Below are 25,505 nucleotides of genomic sequence, written 5' to 3' on the forward strand. Positions count from 1 at the left end.
CAATCATTCCTCACGTCGGAGACTTCCTGTTTTACTATAATCACCCACTGAAAACACACCAGCTCTACGTTTCCTTAATTCCTGTCACTTTCCCAGCCAAGTAAACACACGGCAGAATCCTTGCCATCAGGTCCAGCAGCTTTTTCTGGAGCTAAAGCAGCTCGTTATCCCCATCTGGAGGAGCAGTGTTCACTCACAGCCACTCTATACCTACAAAGGGACGTGTAGGACACGGCAGGAATCCCACCAGGACACATCACACCCAGCAGAGGAACACCCCTGAAAAATGCCTATTTTATGACTGGCTTTTTGCAAATATTCAAATGAATATTATATGTGCTATGTTAGAAATTGATGCTGTGTTAATTTTCTTAAGTAGTGTGTTAAGTATAGTTTTAGGTTATAGAAAATGTTAAAATAGAAATTATGCTATGTAGGATGCTTTTTTAAAAGAAAGGACTCGCAGCGAGATAGCAGCCACAGGACACCTGAATTTTTCAGAGAAAAAGAATTTATTGCTCTCTTCTCAGAAGTAATGAACTTCTTCCTGCCTCGAAGGTGCTGTTAGGATTCAGAGGAAGAAGTTAACAATAAGCAGACAGAATCCTGTGTTTGAATGGAATTTATGCATCATGTATGAGGTGTATGAATATGCAACAGGCTGTTGTTTTTAAGGGTTAGTCCTCTGTTAACGGGTGTCCTTTTTCAGGCTTATTTTGCCCAGAAAAAGGTACCCGGACGTCCGTAACTCTTTGTCTCTATTGTCTCTTATTGTCCTAATTCAAATTGTCCAAATTATTATTACTCTACTTGTATTACTCTTTTTATAACCATTTTATTACTATTAAACATTTAAAATTTTAAAAACGTGATTAGTGTTTTTCACAAACACCTTCACAGGGGCAGTGCAGGGACAGACACTGATCTGGCGACCAGGGACAGAACTCGAAGAAAGGGCACAAAGCTGAGCCAGGGGAGGTTTAGGCTGGATACTGGGAAAAGGATCTTATCCAGAGGGTGCTGAGCACTGGAAGAGGCTCCCCAGGGCAAAGCTGGCGTAGTTCAAGGAGTGTTTGGATAAGGCCCTGAGGCAGGCACAGGGTGGGATTGCCGGGTGCCCTCGGGGATCCCTGAGGGGCGCTCCCGGCTCGGGCCATTGCCCGGCCCTGCCCGCCCTCAGCGCGGGCCGGCTCCATGGCAACGCCGCCGTGACGTCATCCGCGCGGGCCGTGACGCGCAAGGGGCGCGCGGGCGCGGGGAGCGATCGGGGTCCGCGCTGAGGGCCGGGAGCGGAGCGGCGGCATGGCCGGGCCGCACCTGCAGCAGCCCAGCTTCCTGCTGGTGAGTGCGGGGACACGGCCTCCTCCTCCTCCTGCTGCTGCCGGGGGAATGCACCAGGGACGGGACGGGCCGGGCGGGCACTCAGCGGTGTCTCGGTGCATGGAGCTGCTGTCCCGGGTGTGGCGGGAATGCTGAGGGGGGATTGTGGTGGTGATGGCCGCAGTGAGTGCTGTCCTGAGGGAATGCTGAGGGGGGATTGTGGCGGTCATGGCCGCGGTGAGTGCTTTCCTGAGGGAGGATTGCGGGGTCATGGCCGCGGTGAGTGCTGTCCTGAGGGAATGCTGAGGGGGAATTGCGGGGTCATGGCCGCAGTAGGTGCTGTGCTGTCTTATCCTGCCCTGCCCGGCTGCCGTGATCGCATTTCCCTTGTGGTTTGTGCCAGGCCACGCTGAAGGCGGATTGTGTCAACAAACCGTTCGCGCAGAGGTGCCGCGATCTGGAGACGGTCATCGAGGAGCTGCCTGCCAAGGTGAGCGGCCCCTGCCTCTCCAGAACCTCCCTGCTTGGCGTGATTCAGGGAAACTGGGTTTTATATTACTGCTTAGATTGTTCCTCTCTGTCTTATCAAGACAATCTGTGTGGAACGGGCTGCCCAGGGAGGTGTTCAGGGAAGTGGTGCTCAGTGCCAGGGTCTGGTTCACTCGGTGGTGTCTGGTCACAGGATGGACTCGATGATCTCAGCTCTTTTCCAGCCTAACTGATTCTGTGATTCTGGGTTTGGGGGACCTCCAGTGAAACAGTGGGAATGCAGGGTTGCCAAGAATTAAGAACCTTTTCTAGTCATTAAAGTGTTGTTTCATTTCACTTACCTTCATTAACACCTTTCAGCCTCAGTTTACAAAGAAAACTTGTTTTTAAAATGTGGCAAATAACTGCAGATGGTGCTGATGAGCATTGTTGTAACTTCAGTAAGATGAGAAATCGGGATAGCTCTCCCATAATTGCCGTGTTACAGTGCAATGTTTTGAATGGACAGTCTGCCCAGTGATAACCCAGAAACAGACATAAATAAATGGCTGACATATCTCTGTGTGTTCTAGTACATGCAGGAGAGATTGTCAAAGTGAGGGATTGTGCACATCAATTCTTTGTGTCTGTTTTCCCTGCAGGAACTCCATGGCATCTTCCCATGGCTGGTGGAGAGCATTTTTGGCAGCCTGGATGGCATCATCGTGGGCTGGAACCTTCGCTGCCTGCAGGGAAGAACAAACCCTAATGAATATTCTGTGGCTCTGGATTTCCTGGATCCCAGGTGAACTCATTCATTTCAGCACAGATTAAGAAATGGATTGGTGAACAATGACCAGTGTTTGGCCTGTTTTCATTGTGCAGACTAAGCTCACAGAAGTGAGGCAGCAGAGGGGTTTTTATTTACCATGGGATTCACTTTCTGATGCTTGTTTGCAGTGGCCCGATGATGAAGCTGGTTTACAAACTCCAAGCAGAAGAGTACAGATATGATTTCCCAGTCTCATATCTTCCAGTGAGTAACTGAATAGTTTGTAACAAGGGAATGTAGTTGTTGTGGAAGCTGGTGGAAATTTGCTTGCACTTTGTACCTACATTTCAGTGCAGGCCAAAGCGTGGCCTCGGTGCTCCAGGTTTGGAGCAGACCCATTTCTTGAAATGGCTCTTGAGTGGAGCAGGAGAGTTCCCAGCCATAAAATCTCTGGGAGATTGTGGTTCTCAGCAGCTGGATGTGTGTGTTCAGCCAAGAAAGCTGCACTGTTATTCTTACTCTGTCCCCAGAGAGAGTTGTGTGGTTATTGGTAGTTGCAGGATTGAAAGTAGTTTTCAAGCTTATCACAGAGCAGAGCCTTGTGTGCCTGTGTGTTTAAGGTCTGACTGCTGTCCTGGATGTGAAGTGTCACATTTCTAGCAAAAGTGTTCATCTGCAGAGTTTTTCTTCTATTGCTACCATTTACATGCTGTCTAGAAATTGGTTCAGATAGTTCTAGAGGCTTTGACAAAAGGAAACCTCATTTAAATATATGCTAATTGCTGGTCCACAGCTCAGTTACCTGGAGTAAACCAGCAGCCAAACACCAATACTCTGCTGCTCCTACTCCAACTGGGAAAATTACTGTAAAGTATTTTTTTAAAAAAAATACTGAATTTAAATTTAGAAAATACTGAATTTCCATTTTCAGAGAGAAAGTTGACAGTCTTCAACTTTCCCTGTCCAACCCTGCATTTGGGCACAGAACTCCTGCAATGCGATAAAATCACTGAGCTGAATGTAGAGATCACCCCAGAATGTTGGAATGCACAATCTCACTATCTGAAAACATATTTTGCAGTATGCTGAGTAGCCAGATTAATATTCCATTACTCTGTAATGAAATTATTAACATTTCCTTACTCTGTTTTTCAGGGCCCTGTGAAGGCTTCAATACAAGAGCAAGTTCTACCAGAATGTTCTTTATACCACAACAAGGTCCAGTTTCCTTCATCTGGGGGTTTAGGTTTGAATTTGGCTCTTAGTATCCTTTTAATTGTTGAGTATCTAATTATTTTTTTTTTAATATCCAAAACTGAGAGATCATGAGTGTTTCTGTTAAACATTTCTTATCTATGTGGGGTAAATCATGGTCATGCTGGAGAGTTTGGGCTGATTAGGAATGTTTAGATTTACAATTTAAAATAAACGTGTCCTCTTATAAACCCTTCTTGGAGGAATTTCTGGCCTTAATCAAGTCAACAACAAAATTCCCAGTGTTTCTCAGCAGAGTCTGTATTTCACAACTTTTGTTTTTGTAACTGCTTGTAGTTTATGCAATATGGCAGGAAAAGGGCGCGTTCACTTTGCATTTTTGGAAGCAGTGTAGCTGTAGCTGGGCTGGTTTCAGTTTGAAGTAGTCAGATGTGCCAGGAGTAGCACAGAACACTTTGTCACACAGAGAACACCTCAATCACCAATGTTTCAGCCAGCTGCAGAGCAAGAAGCCAAGGCTGGATTTGCACAAAAGCTCTAGCAAGGTACATTAGCATTGAAAAGGGCCAATGTTGTGTCTATTCAGCACCTCCCAATATCCAACTGCTGTACCTGCTTTTTGTTATGTGATCCTTAACTCTGTTCTTCCAGATCCATTTGAATACTACATGTTTTACTTTGCAATCAGTTTGATTACACAGAAGGTAAGTACCTTTCACATTTTTCTCCTTAAAATAGTATTGGCCTTTCTCCATAATCCTCTTAAACAGCCTGCTGGGGTGCTGTGTAGCTTTTTTATGCTGAGGGGGTCTGACATCACCCCCAGCACTGCCTTAAAGCAGCAGTGTTTAACCCCAGGTACATCTGTGTGTCTCTTGCAGAACTCACCTGCCACCCATCATGTCAGCCCTTCCAACAGTGCTTATTTCATCCTGGTGGACACGTATCTCAAGTGTTTCCTGCCCACAGAAGGAAGTGTCCTTCCCCCACCTTCTTCAAACCCTGGGGGAGCCATCCCTTCCCCTACTCCCAGGTAATGGCTCCAGTGTCAGGGGCAAAATATGGCTTGTTGGAACTGTCTTGGTTTGGAAAGACGGGAGTCTGTTAAGGAAGGCAGGAGCCTCCCTTGACTTGGAGAATGTAAATCCTCCCCACCCCTCTGAATTGCTATAAATTTTGAATTAAGGGGCTCTCAGGCAAAAATGTGGGAGCAGGAAATAACATATCTTTAATAGGGAAGAAAAAAAATTAAAAGGATAAAATAAACAATGCAGTACAGTAGAACAACAGTGACAGAGTCAGAACCCAACCTGACACCCCGTGGGTCAGGGTGTTGGTGGCAGTGGCCATTGGAATTGTGGCTCAGCCCTCCTGCAGTGTCAGGGGGGGTTCTGCTGGAGCAGGGATCCTGTAGAGAAGGATGTATTCTTCCTCTGAAGATCCAGTGGAAGGAGAGGCAGCTGCTGTTCCTCCGGGAATCCAGTGGAGGAGCTGTGCTGGTGTCTCAAAACCTCTGGATTATATCTGGGTAGCAATGCTTGGCTCCTCCCTCTGGGCTCACATCTCCCAGTGGGATGCTGTAGTTCTTATCAGCCATGCAGTGACATTCAATAGCTGTTATCAGCAATGTCCCCTCCCAGGGAGGTGTGAATGTGGTCACTCAAAGAGAGAGATAAGGCAAAACTGCCCACTTGACAAAAGATAATCTGCCATACAGATGGGAATGGAAAACATCTTGCATTGCAATTTTCAACAGGAATAAAATCGAATAGAAAACACCTCCACACTTCATCTGTATGTACTTATTACATAGGAACAGTGGTGCAGTGCTTGGTTATAGTTAGAGTTGAAGTAATTGGTAATTACAGGAAGTTGCAGAAGTTTGAAATGTGCAATCAATTGTGCAGTTTGAAAGACTGTTTCAAAGTGTATAAAATACTGATTCAAACAATGATGCATCCCTCCATCCCCCTGTGCTGCACCAAGCCCTCCTGACCTGTGCCATTCCGTGTGTTTGTCCTCCAGGTCCCCAGCAGTGCCTTTCTCCTCCTATGGCATGCACCACACCAGCCTGCTGAAGAGGCACATTGCCCACCAGCCCTCTGTGAATGCTGACCCAGCCTCCCAGGAGATCTGGAGATCAGAAACACTGCTTCAGGTACCTGCCATTTAAGGAAGGAAATGCCCTGCTCGCTGAGGGATCTCTTCTTGTTAAAGCACTGGCAGATTGGCCAGTTTGCTTTAGCTTGGTTTTGGAATTGAGCAGTGCAGCTGCTGCTTCCTGTTATTGCAACAAAGAACCATTGTGAGGTGATAAGTTGTAGCTTGGAAAGGCACTTAATACCTTTTCTTAGACTAAGGATCTAAGGCATTTGAGTATTTTCTTCTGGAAAAGTTTCTGCATCTGATTTTCTTTTTTAAATCTTACACCACTTTTCTTTTTTAAATCTTATACCACCACTGTAAAAGCAAAGGTTAAACACAGCCAAGTTGGTTTTGTTCATTATCAAGGGAAGGAAAAGAAAATCTGGATTTAGCAGTTATTCTGAAACAAGTTCCTATCGTGCTGCTGAGCTGACAAATTGATGCCTGGCAGATGCTGAGAGTTTGTCATCTCAGCCATTGGCATAACCTGGAACATCTTGAATAGGTGCTGCCTATTTACCAGTACAGCTTAGTTTTCAAGTTGTATACTGTGGTCTTTCTTATATTACCTTCTGACTGACAGTGTGGGATTACTTCTCTTTCCCTAGCTGAGAAAATATTTGTTTTACAGATCTTTGTTGAAATGTGGCTCCATCATTACTCACTGGAAATGTATCAGAAAATGCAGTCCCCTCACGTCAAGGTAATAGTTTGTACTGCCCTCCTGAACATCACCTGGTGGTTGAGCTCTTACCTTGGGGTAAATCTCCTGTTGTGTGCAGAATTTATTTTTGTGTATTGGTCCAAAGGAAAGAAATAATTTACCAGAGTATCTACATAAGCGTGCCAGAGTTGATAATCCAGTTACAAAGAATGTTGTGAATAAGTGTGTCATCCAGATTTGCCTTCATTGCAGAAGTTGTGTTAGTTTTGTTCTGTTTTTGTTTCTTTTTTTTGTTCAAGATGAGTTTGTGGGATGGTCACAACAATCTGAACATCAAAGTATTAATGATTGAGAAGATGCCACTATAAAACCATTGTGTTAAATCCCACTGGGGCAACATGACTGCTAAAAATAGCCCAAATTGATTTCCAGCAGAGATAGCAACTGTTACTGAAATACCAATTAGTAATTTCTAACATCCATAACCATTTTTAGCCTAAATCCAAATTTTAAAAAATCTTTCTAAACTGCTATTTTTATTGTTTCATGTTCCAAAATATGCTTTTCACCATAATGGTGTCAGAAGCAGTTCTGTAGCTGCAGAATTTGGATTATCTGACAAGCTCTTGCTCAGATAATGCACTGTTGTAAGCAGTTTGTGGTGGCCTGTTCAGTAACAAACTACTGCATGTAAGAAGTGAGTAAGTGTTGGGGAGGCTAAGATTGAAGGCATTATAAATGTAAAGGGAATTTGAAGGAGAAAATTCTGATCCTCTGAATTCCCTCTGGGTCACAGTGGGACTTTCATAGAAGGGGAGAGAAATAATAAAAGCTACTCAGGATTTATTCCTGTGTGGAAGTGCAATATAGGAGTTGACTGAAAAATTCTAATTCTTCACTCCACAGGATATGAAATAAAACACATTTATATTTTGATAGGGAAAAGCATTGGAGAGCTGAAATGTGATGGGTTTTGTCTTTTACTCTCAAAGTTGAGGTCAAAATGCAAACTCACTAATGTTGCAAAGTCTCCACTTGGGACTCCCAGCAGCATGGCTGTGCACCTGTGATGGAAAGGCTTTGCTTGAAGTACCTTTGGTCTGTCTGTCTGTCCAGTCTCTGTGCATCAAGCGCTGTGCTTAGGGCAGAAATGATGATTGCTTTAAACTTCTCTCCTCTGTTCACCCTCTGTATTTCAGATGCTTTCTTCTAGCACTAGGGAGCAGCAGTTGCAGACAATGACTCTGCACCTTATGGTGGAGTAGGGCCTAGGTAGAGCTTACAGTTCTCTGAAATCAGCACTTCAGGATCCTCCACAAGGTGTGTTGAGCCACAGCCTGAGGCCATAACTCCCTGATGGTATTTTAGTTTCATTTTTGATGGGAAGTAATCATGAACATGTAAAATAGGAAGTCTTCCTCTTTGGGAGGTGGGGTGGAGCAGTGGAATGGGGGACTGGAATTCCCCATGAGATACATGAATGGATGAAGGATCTCTCCTGCAGGACTGAGGAAAGGTTCCAGATCAGGGCAGGACTGTTCATTAGCCTGTGATGCTTAAACTGAGCTTTGTAGTCTGGGTGGGCTGAGGGAGAGCAGGCTGCCTTGTAGTTCCTCAGATGAGCAAGTAGAACATCCAGAAGCAGAAGTTCTGTTTTAGCACAAGCATTAAAGACCTTGACTGGAAACCCAAGATGGCCCTGCTCCTTATTCTTAAATTATTGACAATTCTGCAGGTTCACTTGATAGCATCCAGCCTTGTGTGTGCTTGGGAGGAAGGGAATTAGTGACATTCAGTGCTGGATCTAGAGCTGTTTGACCATCACTGATAGGAAATGGCTGCATGTCTGTTTTGGAAGGTGGGGTGAGGGTCTGCAGAACTTGCTCACTCTATCCAACAGCCAGATTTGTTTGCTGTCATGGGCCAAACAGATCTCAGATAAGTAACTTTCTTGAGAAGGAGAGTCATAGATTTTTCTTAAGCCTTGGTAATGTCATCACAGACTTCCCTTTATAAGTAGAAGGCAGTGGAATGGGAATGAATAGTAAACAATTTCTTTTGAGAAGATCCACATTACAGCTTTGAAATCTTCTTGGGTCTGCTACGAACCTGAGGTTGATGCTATTTGCTATGCTGTCATGTTTTCCCTTTTAATTCAACTATTTTCCAATTCTTTTGTCTGTTTGTTTTTTCTCTCTCTAATGATCTAGAGTCCAAGTGTGCAGCAGCTTTTTTCCTATTCCCTTCTGCTGTTACCACAAGAAACACTTAAAAAGAAGTAGTTTGATCAAACTTTATGTCATGCTTCCTGACCTTCCAAAGCCAGGTGTTCAGCCCCCAGCACTGCATGTGGAACAGCCATGAAAATCCAGGGGGTTGCAGGTTCCTGTGGCAGGGGAGTCAGTTTGGAAGCAGAAAATCTGCCCAAGCTCTTGGGGAGCCTGCAGGAACCATCCTGCCACTCCAAGGGTGTGGAACCAGAAGCTGCCAAACTGGCAGCAGAGGAGATGGGGTAGAGGCTGTTTAAAGACAGCAGAGGTGTGATCTGGAGAGTTAGTTTAGATGCCTGACAACAGTCATTGGGGTCTGTGTAGTGTACATTTTTTGTTTTATGTTTTTTCATTAATTTCATACATGTGTGTCACTGTTGCTACAGTATCCTCTTCACTGTCATAGTCAGAAAATGCTGATCAGGTTGTTCCTTCAAAAAGGGATCTGGCTGAGGCTTGCAGAGACTTCATTGTTATGGCAAGGTGACTTTTGCATCAGCATACCTGTGCTAGGTATATCTATGCCTTTTTAGATGTGTAATGTTTCCCTCACAGCAAAAGTAATTTCCTTGTTTGAGGAAATTCACAAGACCTGCAGCCTTCCCAAATAGCCTTTAGTAGAGAGAAGACACAGGATTTCTCTGGACAGGAAAGTCCAATTTGAACTTCTTCCACATACAAACTGTGCTTCTGCAGCAGAACAGGAAGAAATGACAAAATTTTCAAAACAAATGTAAAAAAGCTTGCAGAATATTGCCCTCTTACTCCATTTTTAATAAACAGTGTGTAAATCCTTGTTGCTGCTGTTCAATTTGCTTCTGAAATGGGGAATTTATTTGGCAAAAGCTCCATATCCCCCACTAGTCCTTGCTCTGAGCTCAGCAAAGACAGCAGCCAATTTTTTGATACTTGCTCCCAGTTGTATTTCTAAGTGGATAAGAAATACTATGAATCAATCTACTCAACACCAGAAAGAAGAGGATACTGTGGCTGCAGTTGTTATTGTGATATGTTGTCCCTGACTGTATTTGTGATGTTCATTTTTCCCCCCACCCTTCTTCCTTGGGCTCATTCTCACTTTTTTTTTCTCTTGCTCTCTTCTCTCCTTTTTTTCCCTCCCCCCTTCCTTTTTGTTTCTGTTGTCTCAGCTGGAGGTTCTCCACTACCGACTCAGTATCTCCAGTAAACACCACGGTAGTCCTGCCCAATCCAGCTACCAGGCCCTCCACGCATACCAAGTATTACCATCTTTTCATTTGGTTTCCTTTTTTAAGAATCTTGTTCCATCCTATAATCTGCCAAGTGTATTGGTGCTGGCTGTACAGCAGCTCCTTCTGCCAAGGTGTGGTTTTGTAATTGGGAACGTTGCATTGAAATTCACCAAATTGGTCAGTGAAACTGATACTGAGAGATGTTAGCAAAGGTGATGGAGAAAAGAGTTAAAGTCTAGCATGTTATGAGGACTGATTGGAAACTGTATTTCTAAAAATGCATTTTTGCAATGTAAGACTTACCAGCTATGCTGTTTTTTGGCACCAAAGCTGTCTCCACCAATGGCAGATTTCTGCCTCTCACTCAGTAGTCATTTAATCAAACCTTGCGTGGAAGAAAAGATCAGAATTTGCATGGCTGTCACCCAGATTAAGGTAGGTAACATCTGGGGGTTTTTAGCCAAGGAAATGTCATTGGATAATACTAAATTTGTGGTGGCAATGTCAATTTGGCTGTCCACTTTTGCAAAAGCACAAGTGGTACATTTGCAGATTGTTCAGGAAATGTGCATGCAAAAACATTCCTGTTGGAACAGATTGCTGATTCCTCTTTTCCTACTTCAGCCCTTTATTCATTGGGTCTTCATTTTGGGAATGGGGAGGGTTGAGCTTATGTACTGTAAAGCTCTTTAGCCCTACATGGCATTTCCCTGCTCTTTAATCCTTTTTTTTGTTTTGATTTGTTTTAATTAAGTGCTATGATATCTCAAGGTGCTGTTTAGAAAGGGACACAGAAAGTACTACCTTAAATCTATTTTACTTTATATTCATGTAATTACTGTATTAAGAATTAACAGTGGTACACATCCATCGTGTACAAAAAGGTTTAAAAACAAAAACACTTCTGGGGAAAAGTAGTTTTTAGACCAGTGACATTCACAATGGTGGTGATCCAGGCTAAGAGGAAATTGTATGTGGAGAAACTACTAACATCACCCAAAATGCTGTATTGAAATAGGGTGGTTTTCTAAATTCCAAAGGTGCCTTCAGGGGGGGCTTGGGGCTTTTAAAATTACACCTTTCAAGGCCTGTAGCAGAGTACTCAGCCTCTGTAATTGCTGTGGAGATCCTGGTCCAAACTCCAAGGCCAACACAACTTCTTGGAGTTCTACCTTCTTGCATAAACTCATCAGGACTGTGGGAAATGTGCTGATACAAGTTGGAGCTGTCAGAAACACGCCCAGCCTTCATTAGAACTGGTAAAGGTTTAACCCTCCCTCCCTTAGGAGAGTCCCAGGCCTGGCTGCACTGCAGGGCTGTGTCTGTCATGGAGCCTGCAGTGAATGTCACAGTGTGTTCAGAATCTCAAATCTCAAAAGGCATCTGCTGTGCCTCAGGCATTGCTGAGAGAGGACATAAACACTGACACTGACACTCCCTCCCTGCCTCAAGCACTAGAAACTTCTTGCAGCTAATCCCACACACCTTTCCAGCACTTTCCATTATATTTGCAGCTGTAAGTTACATTTCATGTACACCATTCTTCTCAACTTTTGTGAAACAGAATACAAATCTCAAATCTGCCTTCAGTGGTGGATTGGTATTAGCTCACTACTCTTAGAGCAGATTACAGCAGCAATGGAGTTTGTGCTTTGAAGCAGCACTTCTGTGCCTCGTGCCCCTCCGTGCTGTGTCACACTCCTCACAGTAACATCACTGTGGCTCACCATCACTCCTGGTGCTGCTCCCAGCCAGGCTGTTCTCCCCTGAGGGTGCTGGAACCAGCAGGATCTCACAGGACTCAAACCAGTTCCTGTTTTACTGTAACTGTCCAGGATTGTTCTCTCCTGTAAGGCCGATGGTACCAGCCTAGGAAGGAGAACTCAGTACAGCCAGCCATGAGTATAAGCAAAGGACCTGCTGTGCTTCTGCAGCAAGGAACTTGTAGCCATAATGAAAGGCTGAATATTCTTTTTTCAGAAAAGGGTAAGTCAAAATCTACAAGTTATTCTGTTCTTTAAAGCTAGCCCAAAATTCAGTGCATTAGAGAACTGTAGATAACTTTTCTTACAATCCAAATTTGCTGCTGTTTCTTAGTGAGCTGATGGCAGAAGATTGATGCAGCTTGTCCTGGGGAGCAAACCTGTCCAAAATCAGGTGGCACCAAACTATGGTGAAGAACCTAGAAGGAAAAGAGCATTTCCTTTATTTTGATCTGAGAATATAATTTTCCTGAATTCCCTGGACATTTAGCAAATGACACTCATTAGTGCCTCTCTTTTGCTTTGAATACAGGAGTCATTCAAGCCCACTGAAGAGCACGTGCTAGTGGTAAGACTGCTTGTGAAACATCTGCATGCTTTCAGCAACAGCCTGAAACCAGAGCCTCTCTCCCCTTCAGCCCACTCCCACACAGCCAGCCCACTGGAGGAGTTTAAAAGGTTGGTACATGAGCATGTCTCTGAAATGTACAGAACTGGAAAGCTGAGCTTTCTCCATGAACATCTCAGCTTTCCTTGAGAGGTTGAATTAGGCTGTTTTGATGCTAAATAGAGAAGTACATTATTAAAAATACATGAGAGCTAATGGATTATGTTTCTCACATCCTCTGAGGGAGGGCATCTTCAGCAGCAGCTATTGCACCAGTCTATAGAGGAAAGAAAATGCTACCAGAGAATTCTGGCCAAAATTAGTTTAGTGTTTGGTATTTAATAATTTGAGTTGAAATTCAATGGCTTGAAGTAGTTTCAGTTAAAAAGGAACAAATTTTGCTCAGTTCTTTCTCTATTTGCATTTGTGGAAGTGTGCTGGGTTGGGTGTTTAGTTTTCAAAATTTGCTACCAGTTTTATGTATGTGACTGTCTTTGAATCTCTTTGCAGGGTTGTGATTCCTCGGTTTGTCCAGGAGAAGCTTTATATCTTCTTGCAGCACTGTTTTGGGCACTGGCCTCTGGATGCCTCCTTCAGAGCAGTATGTACTTGCTTCTCCACTTAGTCTGTACTCAACAGAACTAGTTATTAGTTACTAGGACTAGTTATTAGTTACTAGAACTAGTTATTAGTTATTGCTGTTTAGCAGCTGTTTCTTGGTCTTTTTTTGTTGTTGTTGTTTCTTGCTCATCTCTCTTTTCTAGACCAGTAAACTTTATATAACAAATTAAAAAATCAACAAAAAGCCCTTCCTCCCTTCTTTCCAATAAAGTCCTGGCACTCATGTGGGTTTGTGTGTGACTTTGCCCAGGTTCTGGAGATGTGGCTGAGTTACCTGCAGCCCTGGAGGTACGCGCCCGAGAAGCCCCCGCAGAGCACGGAGCCTTTGCCTCGCAGCGTCTCAGAGAAATGGTGAGGAGGGGAGCAGCTGGGGCTGATCTGAGCCAAACCTGAGTGAAACAGCAGGATTTCAGGAACTGTGCACCAACCTGAGTTCAATTCCTCAGTTATTCCTTAGTTATAAGACTAGAGAATGATTTCTTAGAACACTAGTTTTTGGTCTGAGAGTATTCTTTTCTCTCAATGTAAGTTGACCATCTTGCCAGAGACAGTATAAAATATTCCCTTAGTGCCTTATTTGATAGAAGACAAAATAACACTTCTTTAAATAGCTGTACTCACAAATCCTGTACTCACTTTGACAGGGCTGCCTTCATTCAGGAGAACCTGCTCATGTACACCAAGCTGTTTGTGGGATTTCTCAACAGAGCTCTTCGGACAGACTTGGTCAGTCCAAAAAATGCCCTCATGGTGTTCCGAGTAGCAAAGGTCTTTGCTCAGCCCAATCTAGCTGAAATGATCCTCAAAGGTAAAAGGATACTTTGACATCTTCTGTTGTCCTGTCTCAATCTTTCCTCACAATAGTTGCATCTTAACTCATTAGCAGAAGTGCACTTCTCTCCCATTTTTCATGCTCTTTTCCCATTCAAAATCTGTCTTCACTAATGTGTCTCAATTGGTTTAGTAAGTCTATATTTCACTTCTAATCACCATAGATTGCATTTCACAATTTTTCTTTAAAGGATAAAGAGCCCAATTACAATTGTCAGTTTTTCTTACACTTGTATTATTTCATTACATACCTCAAGATTTAAACTTCATATATCTCTGAAAGTCTCTGTACTTAGTAAAAGAGTCATGCATGCATTTCAGGATAATTAGGATATAGTGAATTTGGGAGTGGTGAGATTTGACATGTATCAATATCTGAAGTATGTTTCTCCCCTGCCTTTTGTTGAAAAATATTACAAATTTTAAATGCTGCTTTGTATGGTCTGCATTAAGTGCAGGCTGACATTTCCTGCTCTGGGCAGAGAGAAGTAAATAATGAACACTAATTAAGGCCTCCTTCCCCTGCAAGACCAGTGTTATGCAACCATCATCAGTTCTTTTTTCAAATTCCAGGAGAGCAGTTATTCCTGGAGCCAGAACTTGTGATTCCCCACCGGCAACACCGACTTTTTATGAGCCCCACTCTTGGTGGGAGTTTTTTGTCATCACGGTCTCCAGCTGTTACAGATGCCTCATTTAAGGTGAAGAGTCATGTTTACAGCCTGGAAGGACAGGATTTCCAGTACAAACAGATGTTTGGCACAGAAGTCAGGAATTTGGTAAGCAACAAGCTCCTTTGCACCTGCCTTTCTACTGTGACAGATGTTCCTCAGTGCTGAGCATCCATATCAGAAGCTAAAAGTAGAAAGCTTCACACCCTGCATTACTGAATAATTTAGTTTGCTTTTGGACCCTGAGGGGTCTCAGTCCAGCAGAGCTGTAAAAATCTGCTTCTCTTTGATAAATAATAAGTTAATGTAACAGCTTGCTGCCTTGGAGCAGGACATGGTGTTTCCTCTCAAACATGCTTACTGTGATCTTCTGATTCATCAGTACCTACCAGCAACTCAGACAAAATCAGCAGGAAAAATTAAAAAAGCAGCTGAAGAACCTAAGCAGCTCTGAGGTTTTTTAAATGCTTCAACAGAACTGCCTCTGCCCTGTTGGAAATCCAGCTAACAGCACAAACCCATATGCACTAAGGGAGTGGGTTTGCTGGGATTGCTCTCACTTGCAGCTGTCAAGGCACAGTTTTATCCATGTACTGATGCTTACTAGTCCTTTATCTTCATCTCACACAATTTTTGGTGTTTGTTTTAGGTGTTAAAACTGGCCCAGTTAATTTGTCAGGCACAGCAGACAGCAAAGTCCATATCAGACCATTCTGCAGAGACCATGGCCAGCCAGTCCTTCTTCTCATGGTTTAGATTCACACCATCTGACATGAATGGTTCCTACACAGGCAATGACCTTGATGAAATTGGGCAGGACAGTATCAAAAAGACAGATGAATATTTAGAGAAGGCACTGGAATATTTGTGCCAGATCTTTAAGGTAAGTAACATCTTTCTAAGAACTTGGCAGTGAGAACAAAAGTCAGGATTTGTCAAATGTACATCTGTGTCTCTTGTACTGTGTGGGGTCACAAAGCTGTCCAGAGACCTTGCTAGTAAATTTTAACATCATCTCAACTTTGCCATTTTCAATGTAGATGGAATTAGGTGTTTTGAATTTCTAAGTATCAAAACTACTTTGTTTAAGTGATGACTCTTTTGGACTGTATAATTTACACCAAACCTGTTTATACCAAGGTGTCCTCTTGTTTCCAAACAGGCAGTTCTAAAAACTCTCCTGTATCTTCTAAATGTAGAGCTGTAAAAATACAACTGCAGCTATGGACAAACTGTTAAACTTAAAAATAATAGATTATTTTCTCTGCAGCCACACTCCCTTGTACAGAATTGCCCTAGGAGACAGCTCTTTGATACTCCTTGGGAGCTAAGGGAGATACAAACCAGAGCACTGATCTAGAACTGGACAAGAACAAGCAAATCTGGAGAGGTTTATCTCATTTTAATGTCTAACTGAGGTGCTCTTAAACAGTTCTTGTTATCTGAGCTGGCTGTCAAAGACTTCCAAGGCTAATGAGTTTGTGAAGTGAGAAATAAATTAAATAGAGGGTGGATCAAACACACCTGCTTTAGAAGTGTGTTATTTATTCTTGCATAGCTGAGTGAAGCCCAGCTGACCCAGATGATGATGAAGTGTGGGACAGCTCAAGATGAGAACGGAAAGAAACAGCTTCCAGACTGCATTGCCAGTGAGAATGGCCTCATCCTCACCCCCCTTGGCAGGTACCAGGTGAGAGAAAAACTACTCCAAATCACTGCCTGGGCTGTTCTTGAAAATACAAGAGAAATGCACCTTACCTGGGGCTGAGAGGTGCCAGTACAAAGCTGTTTCAGGTGGGAGCTGCAAGTTGAGGTGTTTCTTTTCCCATTTGTAGATCATAAATGGCTTAAGGAGGTTTGAGCTGCAGTACCAGGGGGACACCGAGCTCCAGCCCATCCGCAGCTACGAGAACGCGGCTCTGGTGCGGCTCCTGTTCCGCCTGTCCTCGGCGCTCAACGAGAGGGTGAGCACAGCCCTGCCCTCCTCCTCCTCCTTCTGCACGTTCCTGGTCCACCTCACCTGTACCTGTGGGACACTTGGTTTGTTCTTACTCCATCTGTACTCTTCCCCTGTACTCGGCACTGGTGAGGCCTCACCTGGAGTATTGTATCCAGTTCTGGGCCCCTCACTTTAGGAGGGACATCGAGTTACTTGAGCGTGTCCAGAGGAGGGCAACGAGACCAGTAAGGGGCTTGGAGCACAAGCTGTATGAAGAGAGACTGAGGGAGCTGGGGTTGTTTAGCCTGGAGAAAAGGAGACTCAGGGGCGACCTCATCACTCTCTACAACTTCCTGAAGGGTGCCTGTGGTGAGCTGGGGTCAGTCTCTCCTGAAGGGTGGCTGTGGTGAGCTGGGGGTCGGCCTCTTTCTCCGGGCGACAACAGACAGAACAAGAGGACGCAGTCTCAAGCTGCGTCAAGCCAGATGTAAGTTAGAATTAAGAAGGAAATATTTCACAGAAAGAGTGGTCAGATACTGGAATCATTTACCCAGTGAGGTGGTGGAGGCATCATCCCTTGAAGAATTCAAAAAAAGACTGGATGTGGCACTTGCTGCCATGATCTAGTTGAATAGTTAGAACATCGGCTGGACTTGATGATCTTATAGGTCTCTTCCAGTCTTGAACTTCTGTGATTCTGTGATTCTGTGATCTTCTCCGCTGTGGTCTAGACAGGTGTTGTCTAGTAGTATTAGCCTGCTTCTCTACCTGTCATTCTGCTTTTCCTACACAAAACATTGCATTGTGATTTATTAAGGGACTCATGGTTGATGAACAAGGGAATAACATTCATAGTGAATGCTTCTAAACAGGAAAAGTAAATTCTTTTCTTAGTGCAGACTTGCCCTGTGTTTTCATACCTAATGGTTTTTATACCATTTCTGCTGTTAAAAAGTGCAGTTTGATCCCTATAATCCTCATTCTCTATATTAAGAAAATCATAAATAAGTTACTTTATGACAGCATTTGCAGGAGGAACTAACTTTTAAATGCCTCTTCCCTCAGTTTGCAGATCAGATGGAAGTGCTTTGCTCCAGGGATGATTTTGTTGGCAGACTGTGTCGCTACCACCTGACCAACCCCCAGCTCATACAGAAAATCAGGTACAGCCCCGTGGTGAGGGACAGAACCAGCCAGAACTGGGGACCCAGGATCAGCCTGAGGTTTCTGGCCAGCTACAGGACTCTGATCTCCTTGCTGCTGATCTACTTCCTTGCATCCTGGTTTCATATTGGGCCAGTTGGCTGCACATTCATTATCCTAACTGGATATTTTCTGTATGCTGTAATAATGACTTTTTTCTTTGAAGGATGGAAACCACATGAACACTAGTGTCCTCTTCCTGGCTTCTAGAAATAAATGTTTTAAGGATGAGCCTAAGATTCCATGACTAAAATGTTTTAATTATATCAGCTCTTCCTAAAATATTTTTTAATACTACAGTTAATGGAGTTTTATAAACATTGATGTGGCCTTGTCAAGATAATCAATGTAAATTTTATTTTTATAAAAGTCTTCCTGTAGACTCGAGTGGATATATTGTTTGGTTTTTTAGTTTTTTTTTTGAGGGGGGAGGAATGAGCCATGACTATTTATAAAACTGCAGTCCTGCCACAGGTGCATCATCACTGACCTCCTGACCAGTTCTTCCAGTTCACTGAGGACAGGAAGGATGTGGTGCATGACACTGAGCCATTTGTGATTTTGTCCCCTAACCTTCACAGCCTGTGAGTCTGCACTTCCCACAGAACACAGCAACCCTCATCCCATGGTACCCTAACAGGGGAGGAGCAGTGCAATGTCAGCATCCAACAGTGGAATAATAATAAATTTATTACAGTAGAAACAAACAGATAATGCATTAGCTCATGTACAAAATCCTGACAGCGTTCTGCTGCCTCAGTCAGTGCTCACCAAGTACCCACATTTAAAAACATCCTAGAACTGATGACACCACATAGATTTACAGAGGTCACAGCAATTTCTTGACACTGCTGTAAGAGAGCCCAGCTACTCTTTGAGGTTTGCTGCACCATACAGAGAGGTGGGGCAGGATATAATTGGAACATCTGATATTTGAAATTCTCCTGCACCTCAGGAACTCAAGAAGGAGCAACTTGGACACATGGGGAAGTATGAAAAATGCATTAAATTAGAGTTACATGTGGTAAGTGTTTTCATTCAAAGTGCCCACACTAAGGCAGCTGCTGACTGATCTGAGTGCCCACCACAGCTGAAGGCACAATGGATTAATTGTCAGTTCTACTCCTGAGATGTTGGTTTTTTTGCCTTTTTTGTTTAAACAAACTGATGTAGCATAGAAACACTTTCAGTGCACTGCATTAACTCCCACTGGAAGCCAGGTGCCTCAGAGGGAATCTGAAAGGAAGAAATGCAGCAACAAACCTGCTGGACTCATCATGTCACTTGGCCTTTATGCTGTTGGTTCCCCCATCTTTATGTGCACATTTAGTGAATTTACAGAGCAACTCAGTGTGCACATCAGGATCTCTTATTTCTCATCAACCTTACTCAGCTGGGGTGAGAAACCTGGTCCATGCTAACCAAAAACCATTTATACAAAGTTGCATTTAAAATAAGCTACAAAAGGTTTTATAAAATTAAACCTTTTTTGCTCGGTTTGGTTCCACATTCCCACCCCCAAGCATAATTATGCAGATTTATCTCACATATTTGAGGGATGCCATAAAGGATGTTATTTACCCCATCTCTGGGCAAAGCTAATTCATAGTCACAAAGATTTCCTGCACCCACTGGCAAGTTTGCAAGCACATCTGAGTTGCAGCTCATTTATTTCTGGGGCAGTGTCAGGTCACAAAACATACAGTGTGAAAGAAATACTGGCACTGAGCAAACTTTGAAGCAAATTAGGACATTTTTCCCTACCCCCTCTTATACCAGACTCCCTGATGGAAGTCCACAAATAATTTCTTCTCTAAGAAGACAATAAAAAACTCATCCTAAATACAGTCTTGAGAACCATATATACACATTTTGTATATCTGAAAATGCTGGCAAAAGTCCACAGAGGCAGAAGATAGAAAGCATGAAAGTTAAGTCTAACCTCAGGTTCTCTACTGAACCTGCCAACCTAGGAACAAAACAACATAAGGCTTCTTTCTTCTGAAGTCACCTCCCATGCTGTGGTTTTGCAGTGGCTTGTGGAAGATGTTGGCCAGCTGTTGAGGGCTCCTCCTGGCTGCATGAGCAGGAGCTGTTATGCAGCAGACAGACAGGCCTGGCGGATGCTCTGTGCCCAGGTGTTCAGCAGAGCTGTGACTGAATGCTTGTCTGGCAGCTGCAAGAGCTTGGAAGTCATGTATCTGTACACTGACTGCAAAAAGGGATTGGCTGCTGGAGAAAAAAAGAGGTAACAGATAAAGGAGGTTGTTGTAAAAATCATATTTAAACATTAAAATAAAATAAGTGTTCACACTTCCCCACTACTGGCACACACACAAATGTCATACCATACTGCCTGGGGTTCTTTATCCACAGAGGGCTCTGATCTGGATAGTCTGCTGGAACACTGAGCTGGAGTGGGGGGACATTTGGAAGATTCTTGTCATCTGAAAGGCAAACACACTTCCATCAGGGCAGAGCATTTCCTGCCAGACAGGAGGCTTAGTGCATAGCTGAGCTTGATTTCTAGCCTGGGAACCCCAGGGAGGAACCAGAGGGCACACCTCCCCCTTCCTTCTTACCTAGCTTGCATATGAGATGAACTGTGCCATTATTACTGCAGTGTGAAGGGTCCAGGTTCACCAGGAATTTAGGATTTAATCTTGCAACTTCTCCTTGTAGGACATTTGGGATGGTCTGTCTTTCATCCTCCTCGTATTTCCGCTTCCGAGGGGAAGCAACGGGGGCCCTGTGTACAACAACACAGCCCACAAAAGGAATCATTAAACATTCCAAACACGACAAAAGGAATCCACAAACCCATCTGTCCTTTGAATGATTCCACAGAGGGATTTCTGCTCCACCCAGAGCAGCTGGGTACGTACGTGATGGGCTGCCCATGGATGGCCGTCATGGCCGGCATGAAGGTGCGGTACAGGGAGTGGTTGAACACGGGGGAACGGATGTTGGCCAGAACAGCATCCAGCAGGGGCTGGCACAGGTACTGCTGCTTGGTGGGGGGCACTGGGGGAGGTGGTGGAGTTGGCTGAAACACAACAGAAGCTTTAATCATCACCAAAAATAGAAATATTTACTGTTGAGTCTGAAAAATTTTGTAGCGGTAAACTTCCGATGCAAATGATTCTCAAAACTGTACATAGTAACATTAAGGGAGGAAGTAAACAAAAAAACCATAGGCAGTTTTGGTTTAGGAAGGCTGTCCTGAAATTAGCCACAGTCCAAAGAAACATTTACTCAAGTCTTTGCACAGAGCACAAGAAACTGAAATTCATTCAAAAGATGCAACTTACACGAAAGTACATGCTTGCCCACTTTTTCTGTTTTCTTATTTTGTCCAACCTTACTTGAAGTTTTAACAGCACTGAGTAATAAAACTCAGTAATAAAAACTGTAAAAATGAGTAATAAAAACTGCAAAAATGATCCTGGCCAAGTCTTAACACCTTTTGGAATGAGGTGCTTATCTCTGCTGCCACAAAGCATTACATACCACAGCCATATCGTTTTTCAGCTTCTCCAGAGCAATTTCACATTTCTGCAGCGTCTTCAGGGGGCACCTGTGGGAGAGGAGAAATTTCATCCACATCAGCCACCAAACAGGCACCTCAGCTGGAGTTTCTGCTGTGTGAGCCCCAGACAGCCTCTGGCAACAGGGCTGGGGCCAACAGCAGATTTCTGCCCCAGCTGGGAAAGCTGACAGGAACAGTTACCGTTTGGAAGGGTCTGTCAGGATATCCAAGAGACTCTTCATTTTACTCAGGTCCTTCTTCCTGTCTGCAACAGTGTGAGAGGCAAACACTGACTACAAGAAAAGCTTCCGTTCTTGCAGACAGAGATACAGTCAAAATGAAAACATGAGCCAATACTAAAGAAAGTAGTGAGGATTAAAGATCTTTCATCTAATCCCAAGTATATCCAAAGCATGAACTCTACATGTTTCAAAACCATCAGAAGTAAAAAAAAAAAAACTGATGAGAATTTAAGGATAAGAGTTTTGCCCATTCCTCACACTAAAGTCTTTAGTTAGAAGCAAGAAAGAACAGCTCTGACATTTTAAATCCCTGGAAAAGAAGTCACCACAAAAGACAAAGTATTGCTTCTCCCAGCAGATGAGAGCTCACACAGGTAAATGCATGGCCAAATTCAGGAAACCTCACCTTCATTTTTATCTATTTTATTGATCATCCTCCGGAGTGGCTCGATGTATTTTGAAAGTTGTTTGAGTTTTTCCAGGTACTGTTGCTCCTCTGACTGACCAGAACTGGCTGGACTCATGACAGAATTTGGATTTCCTGGCAAAAAGGAAGACTGCATGTCACAGGGTGATAAAAGATACTTTTATCTTTTATTAGAACAATACTCTTAATTAATCTTGATCTGAAACGTGGCACTCTCAAAGTGTAGCTCATGTCAAATATCCAAATCTACAACTGGATGCCCTCCATAGTTTAGGTGCTTGCCCAACCTCAAGTTTTCATATGGAAATAACATGTCCTATGGGCAGAACAGCAATTCCCACTTAATACATATTTTTCTGCAAAGTTCCAAAGTTCCACATACCCATTTTCTACGTCTTTATTTTGCTTTCACTCTGATGCTTTAAACACAAAATAGACAAAATAAATTCACAGCGGTTTTTGTTAAGTGGGTCCTTCCCTATCTGCAAAGCACACAGCAGTGGTAGGAGAAGGAGCCAGTCTGTGATACCATGAATGGAAGTGACAAACTGCTTATTCTGACTGGGAGGGAAGTGCCAAGTGCCAGAGGACACCTGGGAAGGTGTTCTGGAGCAAAGCAGCCTCATGCCTGGGATGAGCTGTAGTGCTGTCTGGGATGAAGTGGTTTTGTCCTTTACATCTGCACAGTGTCACTAAGCGTTCCTTCCTGTTGGAACTAAGGAATCATTATGCCTCTATAAACCTGCTCCATTAAATTAAGTATCATTCTTTTTTTCAAAGACTGGGGATGTCAGAAAAACCCACTGGATAGTTCAGTGATGAGAAAAGAGGTTTCAGTGGATTTTGATTTGGGAATCCAAGCAGTTCTGTTATGTGGTGTATGTGACCTGCTCACTACCTGCAATACCAGCTGCTACCTAGAGCTCTTGGAAGTTCACACTGTGCCAAAAGGAACAGGTTTCCCAGGAATTATCACAGTTCCCAAAACACAGCCCAAGCCCTGGAGCGCAGCACAGCTCTCAGATGATTTACCTGGAGTGTTGAGAGGACCTGGGGATGGGACACTGAAGTTCTGGGGTGTTCGTGCAGCTGCTGGGCTCTGTGATGGCTGTGGAGAGGGACTGGGGAGAAAGCTGCTGGGTGATGGAGCAGGGCCAGAGCTGGAAAATAAACATAAATTAAACCTGTCAGAACCTGACAAGGAAGGATCCTCAGCCTGGAAGCAGATATGACTTTAGTTGTTGGGATCTCTAGCTGGTCAGTGACCCTGAGATTGTTAAAAGTCTCTTTTCCCAGCCCAGTGCTTGAAGAAAGAGCCAGAGCTCTTCATTTCTCAGTCTCAAGGTTGTTCATTGTATTTTATCTATAAAATTCTTTCTCCTGTCCTGCCAAGGTCCATTCAGCATGACAGTCAGAGGCATTCAGTGTTACACTAGAAACTAGGTGTACATTATTTACAATTACTTTCCAATACCTATGTTAGACAGTGAGCTTCTACTCTAAACCAATCTGTGAGTGCCACCATCACAGCAGAAGATGGAGGCCAAGAAGAAGGAGGAGAAAGGCTGGACACACCCAGTTCCCTCCATCTTGCCTCCTGAACCCCCATACCAAAACCCCAAAATCTACTTTTCCACCTTGTGATAAATTCACTATCATTCTACTTAATTTGTCATGGCTTGCAGATCTTTATCTAAGGTTGGTAATTTGCTCCATGAGTCATAATCAAACCCACAGGTGTTTTGGGCTCTGTGCCAGGGTCTCTGAGGGGTCCTGGCTGCTCAGGACAGCCAGAGGGATGTCCTGGCTCCTGACACTTAGTAAGCATCATTATGGCAGCCTGTACTTCTGCCCTGGTGAGATTTCATACACAGATTCTTTATGTAAAATGTGACTTCTCAGAGTGAACTCAGCACAGTCTCACCAGTGGAGCTGCTATTAACATTCATTCATTTCAACAGAAGCAGAGTAAGGTTATTGAATATTTCTGAAAACCTCCCACCTGTGGCATGAGCAGAAGCTGCAGTGGGGCTCACCTGACGTTGGAGTTTGGCTGGGAATTGGGCTGGCCTGGCTGAGGAGAGGGCTGGGGCTGAGGTGGGGGAGGCATGGACTGGGGAGTCTGAGCCTGCTGCACAGGAGATGGGGAGGACATCATGGTGATGTTGCTCTGGCTGACCTGCAGGGTGGGAACAGACACCATCAGCAACAGCAACGGGAGCAGAGCAGGGGAACCTAACTACAAGGCTTTACCTGTGGAGAGAAGTGTTCCTCAGGCCTACAAGAAATGAAAGCATTAGTTTCCTTTCCCCCCACAAGGACACTCCCACCTGGATCACTCCTGAAGCTCTCAGGGCAGTAAATTTATCAACTTCAGTAGAAATGACCATTAAATCTGCACAGAACCTGAATTAACTGCATAACAATTATTTTTCACTGCCCAAACCATCATGTTGCAATTAAAATGTCAGAAGTGCAATGTGAAAAACCTGTATTTTATTAGAACTAAAGAAGAGCAGGAAGAAAAGACATTTCCCATTTGATAATTAAGAGTCAAAAACCCACCCCTCCTTATTTACACATTTTAATTACAGCCTTCAAAGGTCTGTCAGACTCTGCAGCTTCTCAACTGGTTTTCTTTAGGAAGAAGGAAGAAAGAAAATTAAGGAAGCCAAATCACCAACATCTTATTTAAATACTGAGTTCTGAAAATCTGGGTTGAGATAGAAACTCCAAACTGAGCAGCTGGGTGGAATAAAAATGAAGCAGCTTTCTGACCTTTGGAGAATGATGAGGTGTGCCTAAAGGACAAAAAGCCAAGTAAGAGCATTCCAGAACAGCACCAAACAACCAAGTTTATTCTGTACACCCTGCAGTGCCAGAGGAACACTAAAATTTGAGCAACTTCGCACATTTGTTCTAATTCACATTTTTCCCCTTAATCACTTAAAACCAAACAAGAAAACCTGTGCAATGGCAGAGGCATGGGACAGTAATGCAGGTATTGAGTGATCACATTTGTTTAAGGAGCATGCAGAGTTCTTATGACTTGAGGCTATAAATCAGGGCATACAAAGATAAATGGAATTAGCCTGCAGAGATTGTGGCTCATTAACCCATTGTCCATTCTGTAAGTCACTGATGAACATCTTGGAATTAACAACTCTTTCCCTCAGTCTAAACCATTTTTAAGGGAAGGTTCCAGTAAACCCACAAGTCCCAGGCACATCACAGGCACTGCAAACTGGTGTTGCCCTTCACTCTCTTGTTAAATAACCCAGCTGTATGCAGAGGACAAGATATTTAGCACACTGAAAAATATTGCATTGTCTGCTTCTGCATGGACACACTGACTGCAACAGGAGCTGCTCTGCTTGGTGCCTCACACTGCAGCCATGCAAAAGGTCATGTTCCCCTCCAAAAAGGCACAAACAATCCCAGCTCAGTGTAAAACTACTCATCTTGAAGATACCAGTTTGTCACCCATTACAGAACAGCTCAAAACCAAATGCAGCCTGACACACTATGATTTTTTTAATCTTCAATAACCCCAGTACCTTTGCAACCTCTCACACAGTTAATATTAATACATGGAACAAGTGAGGCT

At 43.6% G+C, this 25,505-nt stretch overlaps 2 protein-coding genes across 5 annotated transcripts in view; one reads left to right on the forward strand and one right to left on the reverse strand.

Annotated features, from left to right (window-relative positions):
• The first annotated feature begins 1,259 nt into the window (after nt 1-1,259).
• On the forward strand, nt 1,260-17,931 carry SMPD4 (sphingomyelin phosphodiesterase 4). Of its 2 annotated transcripts, XM_058037296.1 has the most exons (19): nt 1,260-1,341; nt 1,724-1,810; nt 2,451-2,593; nt 2,749-2,824; nt 3,716-3,824; nt 4,427-4,479; nt 4,657-4,808; nt 5,801-5,933; nt 6,552-6,623; nt 10,003-10,092; nt 12,361-12,506; nt 12,946-13,036; nt 13,307-13,407; nt 13,701-13,864; nt 14,461-14,666; nt 15,208-15,441; nt 16,117-16,248; nt 16,394-16,522; nt 17,563-17,931. In XM_058037296.1, the coding sequence occupies exons 1-19, from the start codon at nt 1,303-1,305 to the stop codon at nt 17,887-17,889; spliced, it is 2,484 nt and encodes an 827-aa protein (XP_057893279.1). In that variant the 5' UTR covers nt 1,260-1,302; the 3' UTR covers nt 17,890-17,931. The 2 variants fall into 2 exon arrangements, with proteins under 2 accessions (XP_057893279.1, XP_057893280.1); XM_058037297.1 differs by lacking the exon at nt 10,003-10,092.
• A 442-nt stretch (nt 17,932-18,373) lies between these two features.
• MED15 (mediator complex subunit 15) overlaps nt 18,374-25,505 on the reverse strand; it is a 28,016-nt gene continuing 20,884 nt past the window's right edge. For 2 of the 3 annotated variants that reach the window (XM_058037298.1, XM_058037301.1), the window contains 9 exons: nt 23,935-24,077; nt 22,931-23,058; nt 21,878-22,012; nt 21,431-21,494; nt 21,211-21,277; nt 20,586-20,746; nt 20,283-20,449; nt 20,049-20,147; nt 18,374-19,932 (listed from right to left, as the gene is read on the reverse strand). In XM_058037298.1, coding sequence (XP_057893281.1) covers nt 19,796-19,932; nt 20,049-20,147; nt 20,283-20,449; nt 20,586-20,746; nt 21,211-21,277; nt 21,431-21,494; nt 21,878-22,012; nt 22,931-23,058; nt 23,935-24,077 — 1,101 coding nt within the window. In that variant the 3' untranslated portion in view covers nt 18,374-19,795. The remainder of the gene's footprint in view (nt 19,933-20,048; nt 20,148-20,282; nt 20,450-20,585; nt 20,747-21,210; nt 21,278-21,430; nt 21,495-21,877; nt 22,013-22,930; nt 23,059-23,934; nt 24,078-25,505) is intronic. The other variant, XM_058037299.1, reaches the window with a different exon arrangement.

This window comes from Melospiza georgiana, chromosome 18 (assembly GCF_028018845.1).
Source record: "Melospiza georgiana isolate bMelGeo1 chromosome 18, bMelGeo1.pri, whole genome shotgun sequence".
Classification (NCBI taxonomy): domain Eukaryota; kingdom Metazoa; phylum Chordata; class Aves; order Passeriformes; family Passerellidae; genus Melospiza; species Melospiza georgiana.

Bases quoted from the DNA above. Each gene is read 5' to 3' on its own strand.
- SMPD4 (XM_058037296.1), top strand. From the start codon at position 1,303: ATGGCCGGGCCGCACCTGCAGCAGCCCAGCTTCCTGCTG. The intron at 5,934-6,551 runs GTACCTGCCATT...TTTGTTTTACAG, and splicing joins GATCAGAAACACTGCTTCAG to ATCTTTGTTGAAATGTGGCT. The intron at 10,093-12,360 runs GTATTACCATCT...CTTTGAATACAG, and splicing joins AGGCCCTCCACGCATACCAA to GAGTCATTCAAGCCCACTGA.